The sequence below is a fragment of the Aythya marila genome (assembly GCF_965140915.1).
Source record: "Aythya marila genome assembly, chromosome: 1".
Classification (NCBI taxonomy): Eukaryota; Metazoa; Chordata; class Aves; order Anseriformes; family Anatidae; genus Aythya; species Aythya marila.
The window spans coordinates 96812476-96831095 of record NC_139042.1 but is presented as its reverse complement, the minus strand read 5'-3'; the positions used below and the strand labels follow the sequence as shown (position 1 = coordinate 96831095).

The window sequence follows — 18620 nt, the reverse complement described above, 5'->3', positions numbered from 1 at the left end:
AGTTTTTATACGTTCACAATCATATAAAGATGTATTAACTAAATGGGGATAACATTCAAGCAATTTAATTAAGCACTAATTCTTTATTAAAACACTGTGAACAGCAAGATTTATTTTAAATCCACCTTTACTAGTACAATATATAAAATACACCATGAAAATTATTGCTGCATTATGTTGGTCCAGTGCCAAGATGATGAAAAATGTGATTTGTATAAAAACAAAATTAATTTCAGAAACCTGATCAATATATACAGATTGTAGTTGTTGTAAAAAATGTTGTTAAGAGCTTACAAGGAAGTTAATTATTTCATAACATTAGGAATGCCACATATCTTTTGAGTGTTTACCAGTATAAGGAATTCCTATCTTCATTAGTTTTCTTTATCTTGTTATTCCAGCCTCTGCAACCATTTCAGAAAAGGCACCTTTCCGTTGTAACAAATTATTTGGTGTATCATATTCTAGAATCCTTCCTGCATCCAGAACAAGCACTCTACAATATGAAAGCATGAAGATTACAGGAGAAAAAAAAAGTGCTATTCAACTATATTTTCCAGCCCTACAACAAATACATATTAACTGAAACTCTCATTTGCAAGAAGTATCATTGCACTAGGTAACTCATTGGTTTCTCAAGCTAGGAATGCCTATATTAAGAAATCCTTTTGAAAAGAGAATGTTTGCCTGTTTGGTTTAAAGAAAAAGAAAAAAAAAAGTTGGTAAAAATTCTACAGTGTACTCCTTTTTTTTTTCTAGAGAAGTGGTCACAACAGTAGCTTATACATGCATTTAATTAGGAAAAAAAATCATTCTGTAATTACAGTAGGGAAGCAGAACACAATCAATATTTAATTAATATTGACAGCAAGTCTTTTGTGATACCTTAGTATCAGTACAATCCAAGGTAAAAAGTGCTAGAGTAAAATTTTGTAGGTCTGAAGACATGTAATTAAAAAAAGACATCTCTTTTTAAAATGGCATATCAAAACTTACCTCTCTGAATCCATGACTGTGTGTAACCTGTGTGCTATAGTTAATATTGTGCAGTTATAAAATTCTCTTTTGATAGTGGACTGCACCAAATTATCTGTTTCCATGTCAACAGAAGCTGTTGCTTCATCGAGGACCAGGATCTTTGCCTTTCGTAGCAAAACACGAGCCAGACAGACCAGCTGTCTCTGGCCAATACTGTTAAAAATACAGTTGAGAAGGTCAGGTCAGGCACTTTGAGGAAGGGGAGATGGATGTTTCCTCACTACTTAGCCCCAGACATTGGAGCAGATACCGTTGACATAAAGCTGGAACTAGCATGGAGCCTATCTGTTCTATCGTCCTCAACAACACTGGAGAAACATTTTCTCCTTCTTTTGGAAGTTTTGGCAAGTAGTAGCTCAGGTGCAACTTTTAAAGCTAGTCTTGCCCTAAACTTTGATACTCGTATCATAATGGGTACTTTGAATAGGCTGGATTGAATGCTGAACCACTTAATGTTCAAAGTAGAAGTTTGGATATTGCTGTATGTTACTGCTGGTGCATGCCTTCTAGATACTTCTAGATATACCTTCTAGATATATATAAAAAAAAGACCCATCCTAAAAAATCAAGTTAATTGTCAATACATTCCATTTAAATTATGGCCTGCCCCTTTGCTGCTGGAAGTTTCACTATTTGTCTCAGAGTCCTTCTATTTCTAGTATCACTTCTTGTAGATACCTGTGGTGGGATCTACAACGAAAAAAATAGTTTCTTTGCCTAAGCAAATAAAGCAAATGGTCAAGCTCTCTGCAGTTTTGCCTTTTTTTTTTTTTTTTTTTAGGTGAATGGATCCTTTTCTATCTAAATCTGACTTGGTGGTGTACGAAGCCCCTGTCCCTTTGCACCCATTCATATAATTGAGCTGAAGTCTACCTCCTCTGCTTCCCTTCAGCACAGGCCCTAAGACTTCATACAGAGGCGACCAGCTGGTCGCCTCAAGAAAACCCTTACTACTTGAACAATTCTACACTTAAATTACTAAATTGTAATTTTTGAACTGATAATTTCTGTAGTAAATTGTCCATAAGGAAAACAGAGTTTTACAAGATCAGTAAATAACTACAACAGCACTTGCTTATTTATATACCTGAGGTTTTCACCACCTTCTGAAATCTCATGAAGGAGCTTCTTTGGGAGCGACTCAACAAAACCCTTTAAGTGACACAGTTCCAGTGCCTCCCACAGTTCAATATCAGAGTGTTTTCCAAGTGGATCCAAGTTTGACTGCAGTGTCCCAGAAAACAAGACGGGGTCCTAAATAATAGCAAAATTTGAGTGCACTGTTCCAACAAAAAACTAAAAGAGCATGCTGCATCCTGACATTAACATTGGAAACTGGCACAAATAACTTTGGAAAAGAAGCTTTGTGAGGGAAATTGTAATGTTTTAAAGTTGATGGATGGAAATACAAAATCATGTTGGGTCTCAGCATGCTAAGCTCTATATTAATATAAAGAGCAACAGATTTCATATGCATACTCTGTGTTACTCATTCAATGGCTAACTAAGGACCTGCTCAGCATCTGGCAACTGAAACAACGTATGAAAATATTAGCATTGTCGGGTTTGTTAAGCACTGGATACTACATTCATGAACGCAATTAAGAAAAATGTGAAAGCCATGGTTTTAAGTGAAATTTTCTTAGTTTCCCTGTAGAAAAGGTCAAGTATTTAGCAATGAGAACAAAAGCAATTATTGCATGAATGTACATTCACTAGTTTCTGTGCACTGAATATGTCAGGGGATGTCTGGAAACATAAATGTAGACTAGAAGATGCCAGGAAAGCACAACTGAGGGTATGAGTTACCTCCAGTACTCCATAATTACTGAATGCTTGTCTCTACAGTCTTAATCAAGTCTGAAACTTTTCTGGGTGCACACAAAAGCCTTTTTCTTAAAAGGCAAAGATAAGTACTATATATATACATATATATATAAGTACATGCGAATAGCTGCACAGATTTATAAACAGAACTGGTGTTTTTAGAGGCAGCAGACATGTAGAGTTAAGTGCAGTCGATGCATTGTAACCCAATAGGTAGATTGCAAAAGGCCAACAACATTCACTAGCAAGTTACATGCAAGCAGAACAGTGATACCTTTGAGAGCTAAGTGGCCAAAAAGAACTGTTACAATGGTATGAGGTCTTGTGCATATTCTTCAAACAAGCAAACAAAATACAACCTGAAATATCTTGTTAGTAAAAAAAAAATAGTAATTAATAATAATAATAATAATAAAAGCCACAGTCATCTCTAAAACATGTCTCACCTGTGGAATAATGTTAAGATTTCTGCGTAGGTCATGGAGTCCAATAGTTGAGATATCAATTCCATCTATAATTATTTTGCCTCCAGATCCCTCTAGAATTCTAAATAAGGAATTTGTGAGAGTTGATTTACCAGCTCCTGTTCTTCCAACAATTCCAATCTGAAATGGAAAGATTTCTGATAAAGATTATAACTTTCTATGCTGTGCATTGTATACGAAAAGTGACTAGCAAATTCAGTTTTAACTTCCAGTACAAAACTTCAGTTTCTTTTACCAACAAGCAATATTCTAAGTGGATAAAGCTGTTTGAAACTCACTTCCAGAACACCTGACTCACAATCCAGCCTATGCCTGGTTCAGTGGGAAGTGTTTCCTTATCCCTCACCTTCTGTTTAGCATTCCTCAGCTCAGACCAATGACTCAAAACTACCTCATTCCCAAACCAGAGCTGATTAGCACCAATCTGGCAGCATATTTTTCTACATAAATATTCAGCACAGTAGGCAAGAGTTTTAATTTCAAATTTGGATCTTCCTTAAAACTGCCAAATTCAATTGGAAAATCTAATTGTGAATGTGATTATTCATTTTTCTTAGAGTAATGCTCTCCTCAGAAGGTTCACATCAGGATCACCTACTCAAGAAAGCATCTTTTCATACAAGCACTGAAACAGCATGGAACCAAATGAGTCGATCTTCCTTTATCTAACTCAACTAAACTGCCTTACTCTAATACTATGTAGCACTGTTGGGCTGCCACTCTCATGAATAGCATCAGTTGCCCATGATGATTTCACTGTCTTCACCACCTCTGCAGCCACTAAGGCTTGGAAAAAGATCTAGAACTGTTCCAGACTCATCTTAAAAACAAGCAACATATCGGCATATAATAAAATAGCATAAGCTCTAGAAGTGTTTTTAACTGTAGTATTTTTCCACTATGCATTTTTTTTTCCAAGCAAATAAAAGTTAAACAAACATTTATCTCAGATTTAAACCATTTTTTCCCAAAATATGGAGGGAGGGACAGGGAATAAAACATCATTTCAGTTTCCTACAGAGATAAGGAGTAGGAGAAGAGTACTTTTCCCTTTTTCATGCGTTATTTCTTTAGTGTCTTGTCTACTTAACATTTCCCCTGTTCAACATAATCTTGCTATATGTAGTATTGGAGTCTCTTCATATGAAATATTTTTGAAGTAGGAAGTTCAGAAACAGACATTTGTACTTTGGATTTTTTTCTTGTTGTATACAATACCTTCTCTTTACTCTGTGTCTGAAAAGAGATGTCATCCAGGGCTAAATCAAGATCCTTCCTGTACTGAGCTTTGTAGTTAACAAACTGTATTATTCCTCTATCAGGCCACCCTACTGGTGGCCTTTTTGATGTTATCCATGGTTCCTGGAATTAAAACCACTGTAATTTCAGTTTATGACAGTAAATGTGTCACAAGTCAATGAAAACAGTAGAAAAATTATATACATCTCTAGAAATCCCAATAGCTTTATGATAGTTCCAATGTGATATAAGGGAAGGAAAAATTTCTTTAACAGATGCTGGGCAGCAACAACATTCCAACTTTTTTTTTTTTTTTTTTTATCATACGCACTCATTTTAAAGTTTAACTGCATAGTTGCTAATAGTCTATGATCTGTTCCATCATTTGACAGGAATTCAATCTGATGCCTAATTTCCCAGATATTTCAAACATATATTTAATGAAAAACATTTTCTTTTAAGGAGTAAGAGAGAACAGAGGCGTGAACAAAGGTGAAGATGCAGAAACAGGGAAGGGTAAAAGAAAATGAAGACCTAGAAGACAGACTTATTTCTAAGACAGACCAAGGCTCTTATTTCTCCAATATGGGTGCCACTTTCAGAAAAGTACAATAATCAAGGCCAATTGCTTTGAAAAACAAAAGCCTCTCCAGTCATGAGGTGAATAACAGTGAGAGATCTGGAATGTCTCTTCCTTGTCTGTCCCTCTTAAAATGCTCCTTGTGGTTGTACATAGCATAAAACATTGACTTGAGATGCAGTTCCATTAGTCTTACTATAAAATCTACTACTAAGAAGGATGCCAAGAAATTTATTGGTCAAAATAAAAATAATAAAGCTGCTATGACTATAATGTATAATGTGTATTTATTAATACACATTTTTATTACATATATTTATATATATTATATATAATATATATATATATTATATATTATATATTATATATTATATTAATATATATAATATATATATAACATATATATAACATATATATTGATATATATGTTATATATATATTGTAACATATATATATAACATATATATTAATATATATAATATATATAACATATATATTATATATTATATATATATTAATATTATATATATTATATATAATATATATTATATATATTATATATATAAATATATATATATTATATATATAATATATATATAATATATATAAATATATATATAATTATATATTATATATATATTTTAATTATGTGTTTTTATATTATTAGTGTAATAAAAATATGTGTATTAATGTAAAAAAAACTACAAAGTATGTAATGACAAATTATAATCTGATATTACCATTCACCAATATTAAATTCAATGTAAGGTATTTTGTATGCACACAAATTAAATATTTATTTACCATTCCAATGAGAGTGCTCACCTCTTTGTCCATGTTTGCATATTCACAAACTCTTTCAATTGAAACTGCATTGGTCTCGATTTCACATGCTTTACGCACCCAAAAATTGAGACTCTGAATTATCTGGGGAACAAAATTGCATTGTAGAATGTAAAAAAATAACTATACTATAATACAATGTAGTGATTTCAAAATTTAATCCCAATTGAATAATTTCCTAGGCTGGATGCCCAACCACAGAAGCCAGGAAGTATACAGAAAATAGTGGCATGCCAAAGGAATTATCACTTCAAAAATCACTGATCTGAACGTTCCTATGAGTACTTCCTGTCTGCTGTCAGACTGCCCAATGGCTACGGTAATTTTCACTAACATAACAGCTCCAGAGATCTGAAACTATTTCAAGATCAACAGAAAGCGCACAGTAACTGCATAATATGTTGAAAGAAAAATACATATGGCTCATATTGTGGGTACATTATCGCACAATTTCCTAGATAAGTAAGCCAGCAACATGGAGCGAAGAATCTATAGTAGAGATACATATCTGGTCTATTGTGCACGCCAAATTTGTTGTCTTCAAACATGGGGAATGCTTCTGCAGACCAAATTGGTACCAATTCTATATAATAGAGTAGGTAACAATTCTGTCACCAGATACTCCCAATTCTATAGGAAAAAAAAGTAAGCCAAACGATGTATTTATTTATTTATTTATTTTAGATTTAACTGTTTTGAGATGCCTTACATAACTAAATAGAGAATGATGTCAATTTGGCATCAGATGAAAGTGAAACACTGCAGTACCTGTCACTGAATAATCTTCTTTATGTCATCATATACTCAGTGATGATAGAGACAGAACAACAGACAACGGAACTCTTGTGAATTGGGCATGATGTGGATGATGGGTAATTTATTCTCTCTCCCTTTCTCTCTCTCATTTAATATCTTTCAGCTGTGTGTCTGAAGCACTTAAAACAGTGAGAATCTGGACTCCAGTAGGGTCCCAAGCATCATAAGATTAAAGATGCTTAGTTTGAATATATATAATTCTTAAGGTTTATTTTAACTAGCAACTTATCAGTTTACCTTACTACAGGACAAATTCCTAATGTAGCTCTCACATGTTATTTTCACAAGCACAGTGCAAAAAGTAAATGATTTTAACAAGCTGTGAAGTAAGCATTCCCACACAATATTCAGTAAGTGAGCAAAAACAAGAAATTAAATATGAAATATATTTGAAAATCACTAGACTTCTTATTCTTGGTGGTTTAACAACACTTAAAAGTAAGCCATATATAGTTGATTTGATTTTAAAATATTCTTTAATAAATATGATTTAATCTAAATTCAGAAATGGAAAAATAATTAATGTGAAGCTTCCCAGAATTAATAGGAAGTAAAGGAAAGCTCTGTTCTGCTCATGGATTTAGTTTTCCTGTTGCCACTGTATACATTCATCTACTCAACTTCATTGTAAGTGTTATTTCCTTTTCATATGCAATGTGACAGCAGGAAAAAAACAAAACAAAACAAAACACTTACATTTAGAGCATATGATATTGATAAACCCACTGTAGAAGAACTCACTGTATTTCCAGCCAGTACTACAAACAGTGCAGCAAAGAACACCATTAAATTGCCTAGAAATTCAAGCCTGACAGACAGCCACCTGCAGTAATCAAGGCAAAGGAAAAAAGTGAATTACCTATAGATTTCTTTTAGCAGTGTAGTGAACATACTCAGTCTCTCAACCTGCTTTGGAGAACAGGTAAGTACCACCATTCCCATTTTACAGATGGACTGGGAAGGGAATATGATGTCTACATTGAGTAACATAGCTAAGAAAAGATGCAGTCTCTCCACTAATGGCTAGTGTTCTCTTCACTACTTACATGACTTTCCTACTCTTCTTATCTGGAATAGATTCAGGTATATGAGTGAAAATTAGAAAAGTGAATCTCCTTGCTGATCTCTACCTGGAACTGAATCACAAAAGAGGGAGGTGAACTGCACTTATTTCCTTAAAAACAAGGATTCCACTCTCAGAATCACCTTGCGCTCTAGGTATAGACCAGCTTTCTACCACGTGAACTACTGAAATATAAATTAGATTTGTTCATATTCTTGTAAGAAGCTTGTAGGCTTGTTGTACACAGCAACTGTTACAGTTGCAATGTAGTTAGTACAGTCCATGCCCATGACCTATCAGTAAACTTTTTGTTGTGGTGGTGGTTTTGGAAACATTCTCATCCTAGACAAAACATACATTTTTTTTTTTTTTTTTTTTATAAACCTGCTAGTTTCTGGGACATAAAGAAGAAATCATCCCAGCGCTTGAACAAAATCTCTGCATTCGTTACAAAGAGTGCTGGATAAATTGCTCTTATCCTTTGTTTTTTTTCAAGTGAGTTTACTCTGACTAAAGGTACCACATAGCTGTGGAATTCTGCATGCAAAGGTCTCAGTCAGAGATGCATAACTGCTGTAAAGTACCTGTTTGAGATGACATTGTTGTAGAAGTAAACTAAATTCTCATACACAACATCATAGTTTTTTCTAATGAATCTCTCCTGGTGGCCAAATGCTCTAATTGTTGATCTTCCTAGGACAGTCGCACTGAAGTGGGAGATGACTGGAGAATGTGACGCTCCTGCTAGACGTCGAATTTGTCGTGAACTTGCTATGTAATATCGCTAACAAAATAGTACAGGAAAAAAAAAGATCTTAAGTTGCTACCGTTTCTTTTACATAATTTTGCATTATCTTACAGTATTTGAATTATTTGCCATATTTAGTTCCAGTTCTTTTAAATCTGTTAAATAGTTCCTGTAAATTCTGAATATGAAGAAGTTGAAAATCTCTACATAGGAAAACAAGCTGTGTCTTCAGACACACCAACACTGTAATGACAACATAACTGCAATCTATATTACTGGGCAGACAGACGTAAAAGAACATTATTTCCAAATTCTATAGGAAATGTGCTATACTACAAGAGGTATGTAGCAACCAACTAAAATTTCTATTTTATATTATTTCTTTAACGTAATAATGTCTGTATTTAAATTTCTTAGCAGAGACTGAATCCAGGCACTCTTTTCATTCATCTATATTGTTATTTTAAAAATCTTTAAGGTCTTAATTACATACTGTACTTTAAACATCAAGAAGCAGGAATATAAACATTAGTCTTTCTGAAGCTTTATCTTTTGGCTTCTTAGTAGCATAAGTGACACTTCTGCCAAAAAATCTCACATGTAGTTTAGGTATCATTCTATTTTTACGTATACTGTCCAGGGTTATTCTTCAGCTTTCAGCTTTCTCTTTAACATATGCTCATTTTTTCAGGTAATTTCATCAATTTCTTACTGGGAGCTACATCAATACTGTATCTTGCTAAGAAAGGCAAAACATAAGAAAAATATAAATTTTTAAAAGCTCACAAGTATTACAGGATATATTCAAGAAGTGTACTCATTTCCTTCTAAGAAGCACAAAGATTTTTTTTTTTCTGAAAGCAAGTTCAGATTTATTCTATAGATTTTTTTTTTCCACTTAAAGTAATAATCTAAGTCAGTATCCTGATTGCTTTTAACATTTTATGCACAGACATTTAGAAATCCTTATGAAACTTAATGAACTTACTTGGATAGTAAAATATAAGTATCCCAGGGGAATAACTGCCACTAGGAATAGTGGTGAGGCGAATGTGATAACTAGAATGGTTCCAATAACATCCAGTGTACAGTTCAGCCAAGTTCGTAAGTAGTAATGGAAACGTACGTCTACTATAAATAAATCCTGGAACAATGCATAGAAGAATCAAGATTTTATGAGTACACTGCAGACTTCAAGAAACCATCCTTTAAAACCAGAATCAAACTAAAACATCCTCAATAAAAGTTGGTAGGATTTCCCCCCACCCGATTACATCCTAATGAAATTTATTCATACATCATTATTTTTTGCCTAAAAGTGAAGTAGATAGAGTACTCGTGTCAGAGAACAGACACAGGGTGCATGAAGTCAAGAAGTGACCGCTCTTGCTATTTTGCTACTTGCTTCTATTTAGCTTATGTAAAGCATTTCAGACTGGAAATCAGGCCATGAGTTCAAATCCTAACTCTTCTATGTACTCCTGTTAATAGTTCTGATGTGTACTGAAATATCATTAATCTCTTACTGTATACATTAAAGCTTTTTCAAATCCAGTTTATAACAAAATGCTACAAAAGACTAGGGGCTTGACTGACATCTACATCAATTGATATTTTAGTGTATTACACAACCAGCCTTAGTCTCATCTAAAAAATACAGCCTTTTACAGCTACTGTACTTGAAGTAATCTGCAACGTGTTGCAACAATCTAGTTATGACAAGACTCAGAAGTATTAAAGTCATAGTAAATAACATCTGTTTGTGTATTAGAGGTTTCAGCTCAAGTCAAAGCTCTACAAAAATGGAAAACACATTTACTGTAAGTCTATATACCCCAGAGAATGTGAATTTGATTTATTAATTGTTTTTGGCAATATCATTTGATTCTGATTTGCAATAAAATATCAAACAGCTTATATTATAAATAATAATAAGTAAAAAAAACAACAGATCATGTTTAGGTCTGAAAAACTTGTTACTCTGCAAGAATAGTGTTTGATGAATGGCCTCCTAATGATTGTGGATAAGGTCCATGCAACTTTTGCTAATAATAAGTTTTGCTATTTTTTTTTAAGAATATAGCCAGAGACAGTTCCACCATTCTTATGCACTGAAGCAGCTTTCAACTGCTAGGCAATGTATTCATTTATTTTGATATCTTTCATTTTTCAACAACACTAACTGGGATTATATGTGTAGTCACTCAAGCTTCATCTTCTTAAAACAGAAAATACATCAGTTTTCCCTTTACCTTTGTGAATCTATTGATGATCTGACCTACAGGATTAGTTTCAAAATGCTGAAGAGGAAGGTGCAATACGCTGTCTAACAGCTGGTGATGTAACTCCTGAGAAGCACAAAGGGAGCCCCTGGTGAGCACATAAGCACCACAGCAAACAAGAAGACCTTGGAAATGGATAAATTAAAAGACAGTATGAATGGTATGTGAGGAAGAGGAAATGGAGATTATTTCCATCTCTGTTTTCTACCATGGTGACCAATCCACACTTCATATCTTAATTTTTTACAATTTGATGTATTTGCATTTTGTTGATACTTCTTACAAAGTGGTAAAATGTATGTCCTTCCTGCAATTATGTCTCAAACAAGCATGCCTCTCTCACTGAGATGCTAGCATAACTTCACTAGGTTACACCTGGATGCTACTGAGCTCACACAAGTATCATAAAATTAAATAGCATTTTCTTCTACATTGCTGTATCTCTCTTCTACTATTCCTCTCCCAGGTTAAACAATTAGACTGTTGCACATAATTCTGTTTATGAAACAACCAGCATTATTTCTTTAGTAATAAACATGTAAGTAGATCATTGTCAGGAAATGGTGGGAAAATAGTCATAAATGTTCGTGCTTACCTTGTAAGAATCCCAAAAGCCCATAAATACCAAGTTTGTAGTTTTGTGACTGTTTCCATTCTGTGAAATCACTAGCTTTTGCTGTCTCTGCAGTCCAGGTGCTAAGCCACAGATTTTGTCCGATGGCTAGTGCATTTTGTCCTACATAAGCAGCTATGGTCAGCCACATCCATCGCCAGCTGAAGGCTTGGAGATATTTTAAAACAACTGACAGCTTCATCTAAATAATAATAATAAAAAAAAAAAGGAATTAATGGTAAGAAGAATACAAGGAGTTACTCTTAAAATCAAAACCATTGTTGAAGGCAAATACACATTATACAATGGGAACTGAATACATTAAATTCAGATTAAGTCTACAAAAGTTCTTAATTAAATCTGATAACTAAGGTATGTAAAAGCATACTGTAAAAAGGTTTTGTCTGATTTTGCATTCTGATTTTTAATCATACATATCCTAGGCAACCTTGTTGTGACACTTACCAGTGTCACAAGAAAATCTTTGATATGCAGATACTATCAAACAAATAAACAAATTAAAAATCACAACCACCACTAACAACAACGAAAACAGGAAATAAACAAACAAACAAAAAACTGAGTATGCAATACCTGTGCAGCTTGTTTAAAGCAAATATTACTCCATTGTTGGAGCTAGAAACTTTAGAATTGACACCATGGGCTATCGTAGCCAAAGGAATTACTCTTAAATTACTCTGTGAATTAGTGACAGCAGGATAAAGTTCCCATCCTTAGTATAGATGAGGATTAATGGGGAGAAATTCAGTTAGGCCACTTTAAAGGTTGAACTGATAACAGCAGAAAAATAGTAAATTCTTCGATTTTCTTACAAGGTCCAGAGGGAAATGAGCTCTGTTTAGCACAAACTCTTCTGTCTTCCTTCTGCAAACTCCTTTTTGTTCTTGTTCTGTTTGTTTGTTTCCCCAGGTGCTTATCTCTAACTCTTCCTGGAAACTCAGTCTTCCTCCACATTCTCATTCTTATTTTAACTTACCTCTTGGTTCCCTGGAACTTTTGATCTTCCCCACATTCTATTTCACTTGTTCTTTTGCCTCTCCCTAGCAACTGGAAAATTTTTTTAATGGGGAATGCAGAAAGTGCAGTTCTAAAATAAAACAATACTGCAGCAGTATTACCATGCAAAATTTCTAGTTGCTGCTCCAGCACACAGATATTTAAACTTCCTAAAGTTGAGACAGATTATTTTCCTAATGGGGATATAAGCTTTTTCAATATTCTTCTTTCTGAAATACATAAATCAGACTGAACCAAGACGTAAAATTAAAATGCAGCCTATAGCAGATAATAAAAATAGGAAATATCAAGCTAAACACTTAAAATCTGGTAAAAAATGTAAGATACATTTTTAAATTAGCAAATTTGTATCTTATTTTAAAAAAAGAGGTCAGGCAAGCTTAACAAGAAACAGAAAAGTGGAACTGAAAAACAATACATATTTTTATGCATAAAAAAAAAAAAACCTCTCAAACAAAAAAAAACTAAAGTTTTTTCTATTACTGATACTTACACCACCAGTAGCAACCTTTTCTTTATTGTTTGTGAGAATTTTCCACTGATCAAAAGAAGAACTGCAAACAAGAAGAACAATGTCAAGTCTTGTGAATCATACAAAGAGTACATCCATTTATGTCTAAGCAGAAATATATACTATGAAATCTTGTATTTTTTTTTTCTTATGGAGATATGGAACTGCCCTCTGATGTTCTATTTTTCTGTTAGAATAATTTTATGGTCAGAAGACAGTACCAGGTGTGGCCTTTTCATTTCTTGTATCGTTACATGTAGGTAAAACTCAGCTTGCCCTGACTGACTCTGCAGCTAGAAATTTAAGATTGTCCTTTTCTGAAGCATGCAACTTGGGTCTCAGTCCTTGTGTAGGCCAAGGAAAAGGTCTTGCTATTTGCCTTATCCATTTCTACTACTTCTGGACCAAGGTGGTTAGGCTTAGGTGACCTGCATTGTCTGAATTTTTAGGTGGAGATGTGCCACTATAGTGCATTACAAATTAATCAAGGAGTTCATCCCCCTGCTTGTGGGATCAGAAGTTTTCTTAAAGGTGGAAAAACAAAAATTAATGCTACAGGGGAAAAACAAAGAACATAAGCAGCTTGTTAATACATCAGGAAGTCAAGCTGCTGTGAGGGAATCGTGGGTGCAACCACAACAGAAACTTCTGAAACTCCCCTTCGCTCCCAGTTAATACGCTTTGATTTACAGAGAGAAGCAGCCCACGAACCAGATCCCTTGAACTCATGTACATCAGTACGTGTAATAATAAAATAATCTAGTACATTAACTATACTTCTTTTGCATACAACTAAACCAGAAGATGAGCTCCAGATACATACTATGTAGTCAACTGCTAAGGGCATTCAGTCTTAACCCATGTTTACACAGTGGAATATCACCACAGCCTTCAGCATAAGCACTTAGGGTTGCTCTGGCATTGTATCAAATAGGCAATGGCTACTGCTTTTTTGTACTTACTGTTTGAGTTTCCTCAATTCTCTTTGTTTCAGACTTCTCTCTAGTTGGCACTCTTCTTTTGAAGAAATCACTGTAACAGCAAAAAATAGAAAAATATTTTCAGTCATTATACCATGAGTGGATGGGTACAGTGAAAGAACTTAGAAATAAAAAGTGGACAAAGTGATGAACAGGCGTATTTTAAATTATGAATTGTGTAAGTCACTTTAATCTTGATACAGCTACTACACTAGACAGAGACATTTATGACCAAATACTAGAACAGCAACATAAAGTAAATCTTCTTCCCAATGTGGAAGAAGTTGGAAAGCATATTTAATATATATATATATTTTGTAATATTATGTATTGAGTGTACATGGCAAGGTTTCGGTAACAGTGGAGCTGAAGAGGTGGCCTCTGTGAGCAGAGCCCAGCAGCTGCCCCATGTCAGACCAGGGGCAGTTCCAGCCAGCTCCTAAAGGGACCCATCAGTGGCGAGAGCTGAGCTGGGGAGTAATGCTGGGTAGGCCTCTGGGACAGCAGATTTAAGGAAGGGGAAAATAAACTGCTGCCCAACGGCAGCTGGGTGAGAGAGGAGAACCAGCCCTGCAGCACCCGGGGTCACTGCAGAAGGAGGGCAGGAGACGCTCCAGGCATGGAACAGAAGTTCCCCTGTGGCCTGTGGAGAGGCCCCTGGTGGAGCAGGCTGTCCCCCTGCAGCCCATGGGTCCCACATGGAGCAGCTCTCCACGCTGCAGCCCGTGGAGGAGCCCCCAGTGGAGCAGGTGGATGTGGCCTGCAGGAGGCTGCAGCCTCCTGCTCTTTTCATTTGAGGAGGCGAAGTGAGAGAGCAGTTGTGGTGGAGTTCAGCTGCATAGCAGGGTAAAACCACCACACACTATAGTTTGCTTGACTGTATGAAAGGAGGAACTCAGAAACAGCAGTACTTAAGAAATACTGTCTAAACCTTCATAAAGGAAGCACTATTCTGTATTTTCTGCTATGGTATCTTCACTGAAGCAGAAGTAACTATACTAGCAGACAAACTTTGCAGAATCCCTTTGGAATTCTGTTCTTACTGAAAATACAATTTTATAACTCCCTACAATATTAATACTAGTGTTTATCTCAAAATAGTCTGGCATCTTAGCTGGAAAACTGAACTCTCTGTTCTTTGTGTGTTAATTACATGAAACAACACTTTTTCAGAAATTGATTTTTTTTTTCTTTTTTCATACTTAATGTAATTTAAGTCAACAGACCTTTTAAGACAGTTATGATTTCTACATCCATCTATCCTGCTGCATGTACCTCTGTTGTATAATTTTGTATCACAACACACTGTGTATTGTTTCTCCTCCTTGTTACCTCGGCTCCCCTTCCCTTGAATCCTTCATGAATAATGCATGTTCCCTCACACCATGAGCCCTACAGCTAACCCAAGACTGTCCTTTTGCAAGTTTGTGGTTCTGTTTTTCCCCTCCTCCACATCAACCCCCAGCAAATATTTGAGAGTGCTTGCTTCAGTGTAGGGCCTGAATTAATAAGTTCACCTGACTGTGCTGTGTGCTACAAACTCAAATTAGAGTCACTACGTTAAATGGAAAGCAGCACTACAACCATCTGCAGGCACTTATCTGTTAAGAGTCTTCTTCTGTATTATGTGGAGATGTATTCTCTCAAAATTAAATATTCACAATTCATCTCCTTCTAAAGTACGTGACGAAATCAAGTCAAACAGTCTGCATTGAATATGTACTTATTTCTTTTCCACAGCTCAATGAAGAGCACACATGAAACAGCTCAGGTAAAGAAGTGAGTCCCAATCCAAGCAGATAGTTTGTAGGTATGCTTTTTCAAGGTACTATGCCATTTTTGTTTAGTTTGCTGGAAGTATCTTTTAAGAGTACAAACAGCTTCGTTTATTTTTTATCCTACAAATGGACAGTATTCTCCTATGCCTTCTGCCATGATTACAGCAGTCTAAGGTGAAGGAAATGTGAAGCATACAATATAAAGGATATACTTGAGGAATTTGAAATGTCCATTTGTTATTTATTGAATAATAAAACCTCAACAGAATCAAGTAACTTTCTAAGTTACTTGTCCACGAGTACGTAGATTAGAAAACAGCTGCGTAAGGCAGCTTGATCGTACATACTTTAGCTGAAAGAGTAAAACATTCGATGTCAGTGCACTGAAGCCTGAATTTTATTTTAGTTTATAATCAAAATGTAGATGGGAATGCTCTACATTTTCCAGAAATTGTAAGGAAGGAGAGGAGGAATATTTTGGGAAGCTTGAATGAAAAGGAAAAATACTAAATAAACACAGTACACAAGTTTTCTCACCTTCCTTTGGGGTTGTCGCTTCACTTCTATTCTCTGCACCAAAGACTTGAATAAGCTCAACAAAATTAGCCTTCTTTGATATGAGTTCCCAGTAGGTCCCCATTTCACTTATTTTGCCCTCTTCCATCACTATTATAAGATCAGCATGAGGCAGGAGCATTAGGTTGTGTGTCACCAATACACGAGTCTGAAACACAGGATTTTCTATTTCAGCATATAAAAACAAAGCATGTATTAAAAGTCGGCATTTTATGCTGGAATGATCAGTTGGAAGTTTTCTGGGATTTTGCTTATTTGTCTACTTTATTACTATTACGGTTGTTCATTGCCTGCTTTACTACATTTCTCCTTAAATTGCCAACTGCAACATCAAACTGTTTATGCTTACAGCTATTTGATATTACTTGTACTTAACTGTTTCTTAATGTTTGTCTTCTGTTCAGGGGTGGTTTAGATTAGATCATAAAGAGAAGAGGTAGTTGTATATGACAGTACAGTAGTTTAACAGTCTTACCATTATATCTGCCTAGAAGTCTACCATTACTAGAGTTCTTTCTTCTGCCAGATACCTATCACCTACAGAGCACGTAAATTAGGAAAAGGAAGAAGGGAGAGACGGAAGTGAAAGACATTTACTTCATAGTAAGTAAACTATTAATAAGTAAGTTCATAATAATACATGTGTTTTGCAGGCATCAGCAGGATTAATCTGCACTAACTCATAGCACTGAAGAGAGAATATTTTACTGTCCATCTTACCTTCCCACATTAACAGATCTTACATGGGAGGACTTATTCCCTTTGATTCCACTTTCCCTTTGGGAATTTCCTCAGTCAACAAGAAGCCCTTCTTTCTACAACTTACACTGGATATAACTTATTTATGGCAGTGAAGCATCAAGAGTGACCACAAAGGGCTCTACCCTGCCTTGTATATGCACATCACAGCACTCCTCAATAGCTGCCAGCAAAGGAGAAATGACCAAGTATTATATGACTTTTTCAAACTTCGAGGTCAGGCCAGCTCTCAGTCTTGTTTTCTGCCTGCACTATGGCCATCTGATAGGCTTTAAACTGGTAGATTCAGCTGTGCTTTTTATTTAGCCTCTTTATTCAGAATATTTTTCAACAACACATTAGGAAAAAGATGAACTTTTGCAGAATGACTGAGGCATTGTGTCTGTTGCATTGTACAAAGCAGTTCACCCCCAAATTGAAAAGCAGCCTCCCTACTTTACCTTGTTTTTTAAGAGGCCCGAAGGCCCAATTAGCTTCTCAAAAAGATGTTTCCCAACATGTACATCTACAGCAGATAGGGGGTCATCCAGAAGATACAAGTCAGCATTGCTGTACACAGCTCTAGCAAGACTCACTCTCTGTTTCTGCCCTCCACTTATATTGACGCCCTAAGGAAAAAAAAAAAAAGCAACAAAAAAAAAAAAAAAAACACATTTTAATACAAAATACTACACAAGACCAGCATATCATAGTCAATTTCATCATTGTATTTTTCAGGTAACCAAAGTAAATTTTCTAATATTTATAAAAATAGAAAAGTTACAAGTTGGATTTTTAAGTAATTAGAGCAAAGTTTGCCCCTTGTTGATTAACTTCTCATTTCAAAATGGGCAATTACAATGCACCGTGGAAAATTAACTATTACTTACAGGCATACGGGCAATACTAATATTAATATTAATTATACTTCAAATTCTCACCCTTTCTCCGATCTCTGTTTGATCTCCCTTCGGTAACTGTTCCAAATCTGGCAGTAAAGCACAAGACTCTAAAACAAGCTCGTAGTATGACCTATTTAGATTTGCACCGAAGAGAATATTTTCCTGTAAACTGTCATTTTGAATCCAAGCTTGCTGAGCAACGTATGCCACTGAACCCTAAATTAAAAGAATTGGAAACATTTTTTACTTGGTCTTTCTGAGCACCAAAAATAGCATTTTAATATAATCTTGCTATTCTAGCTTTATCTCAAAATAACAGGACATTACTTCCGTAATTTGAACATTAATAAAGCGGTAAAATTTTGACTAATAAAAAACAATTGGTTTAATATTCCTGTACAACAGCTTGCTGATAATTACTATAACAGCACATACTTCAAATAAAACTGACAGAGCTGGGACATGCATTGAGTGAAGTCGTTCAGTGAAAGATCTCAGTGACAAACAGTGACATCTTTTAAAGGTAATATTTACATACCTAATGTAGAGCCATTTTGCTGCAT

General features: G+C 35.0%; 1 protein-coding gene across 3 annotated transcripts in view; it reads right to left on the bottom strand.

Annotated features, from left to right (window-relative positions):
* LOC309877934 (multidrug resistance-associated protein 1-like) overlaps positions 1 to 18620 on the bottom strand; it is a gene marked incomplete at its 5' end in the record, with an annotated part of 35610 nt that continues 16990 nt past the window's right edge. The window contains 16 exons of one of the 3 annotated variants that reach the window (XM_082759865.1): positions 1 to 496; positions 997 to 1191; positions 2126 to 2292; positions 3312 to 3470; positions 4569 to 4712; positions 5995 to 6096; positions 7525 to 7651; positions 8476 to 8675; positions 9628 to 9783; positions 10892 to 11046; positions 11517 to 11736; positions 13066 to 13126; positions 14046 to 14115; positions 16379 to 16565; positions 17617 to 17784; positions 18097 to 18273. In XM_082759865.1, coding sequence (XP_082615991.1) covers positions 385 to 496; positions 997 to 1191; positions 2126 to 2292; positions 3312 to 3470; positions 4569 to 4712; positions 5995 to 6096; positions 7525 to 7651; positions 8476 to 8675; positions 9628 to 9783; positions 10892 to 11046; positions 11517 to 11736; positions 13066 to 13126; positions 14046 to 14115; positions 16379 to 16565; positions 17617 to 17784; positions 18097 to 18273 — 2400 coding nt within the window. In that variant the 3' untranslated portion in view covers positions 1 to 384. The remainder of the gene's footprint in view (positions 497 to 996; positions 1192 to 2125; positions 2293 to 3311; positions 3471 to 4568; positions 4713 to 5994; positions 6097 to 7524; positions 7652 to 8475; positions 8676 to 9627; positions 9784 to 10891; positions 11047 to 11516; positions 11737 to 13065; positions 13127 to 14045; positions 14116 to 16378; positions 16566 to 17616; positions 17785 to 18096; positions 18274 to 18620) is intronic. The other 2 variants (XM_082759866.1, XM_082759867.1) reach the window with 2 other exon arrangements.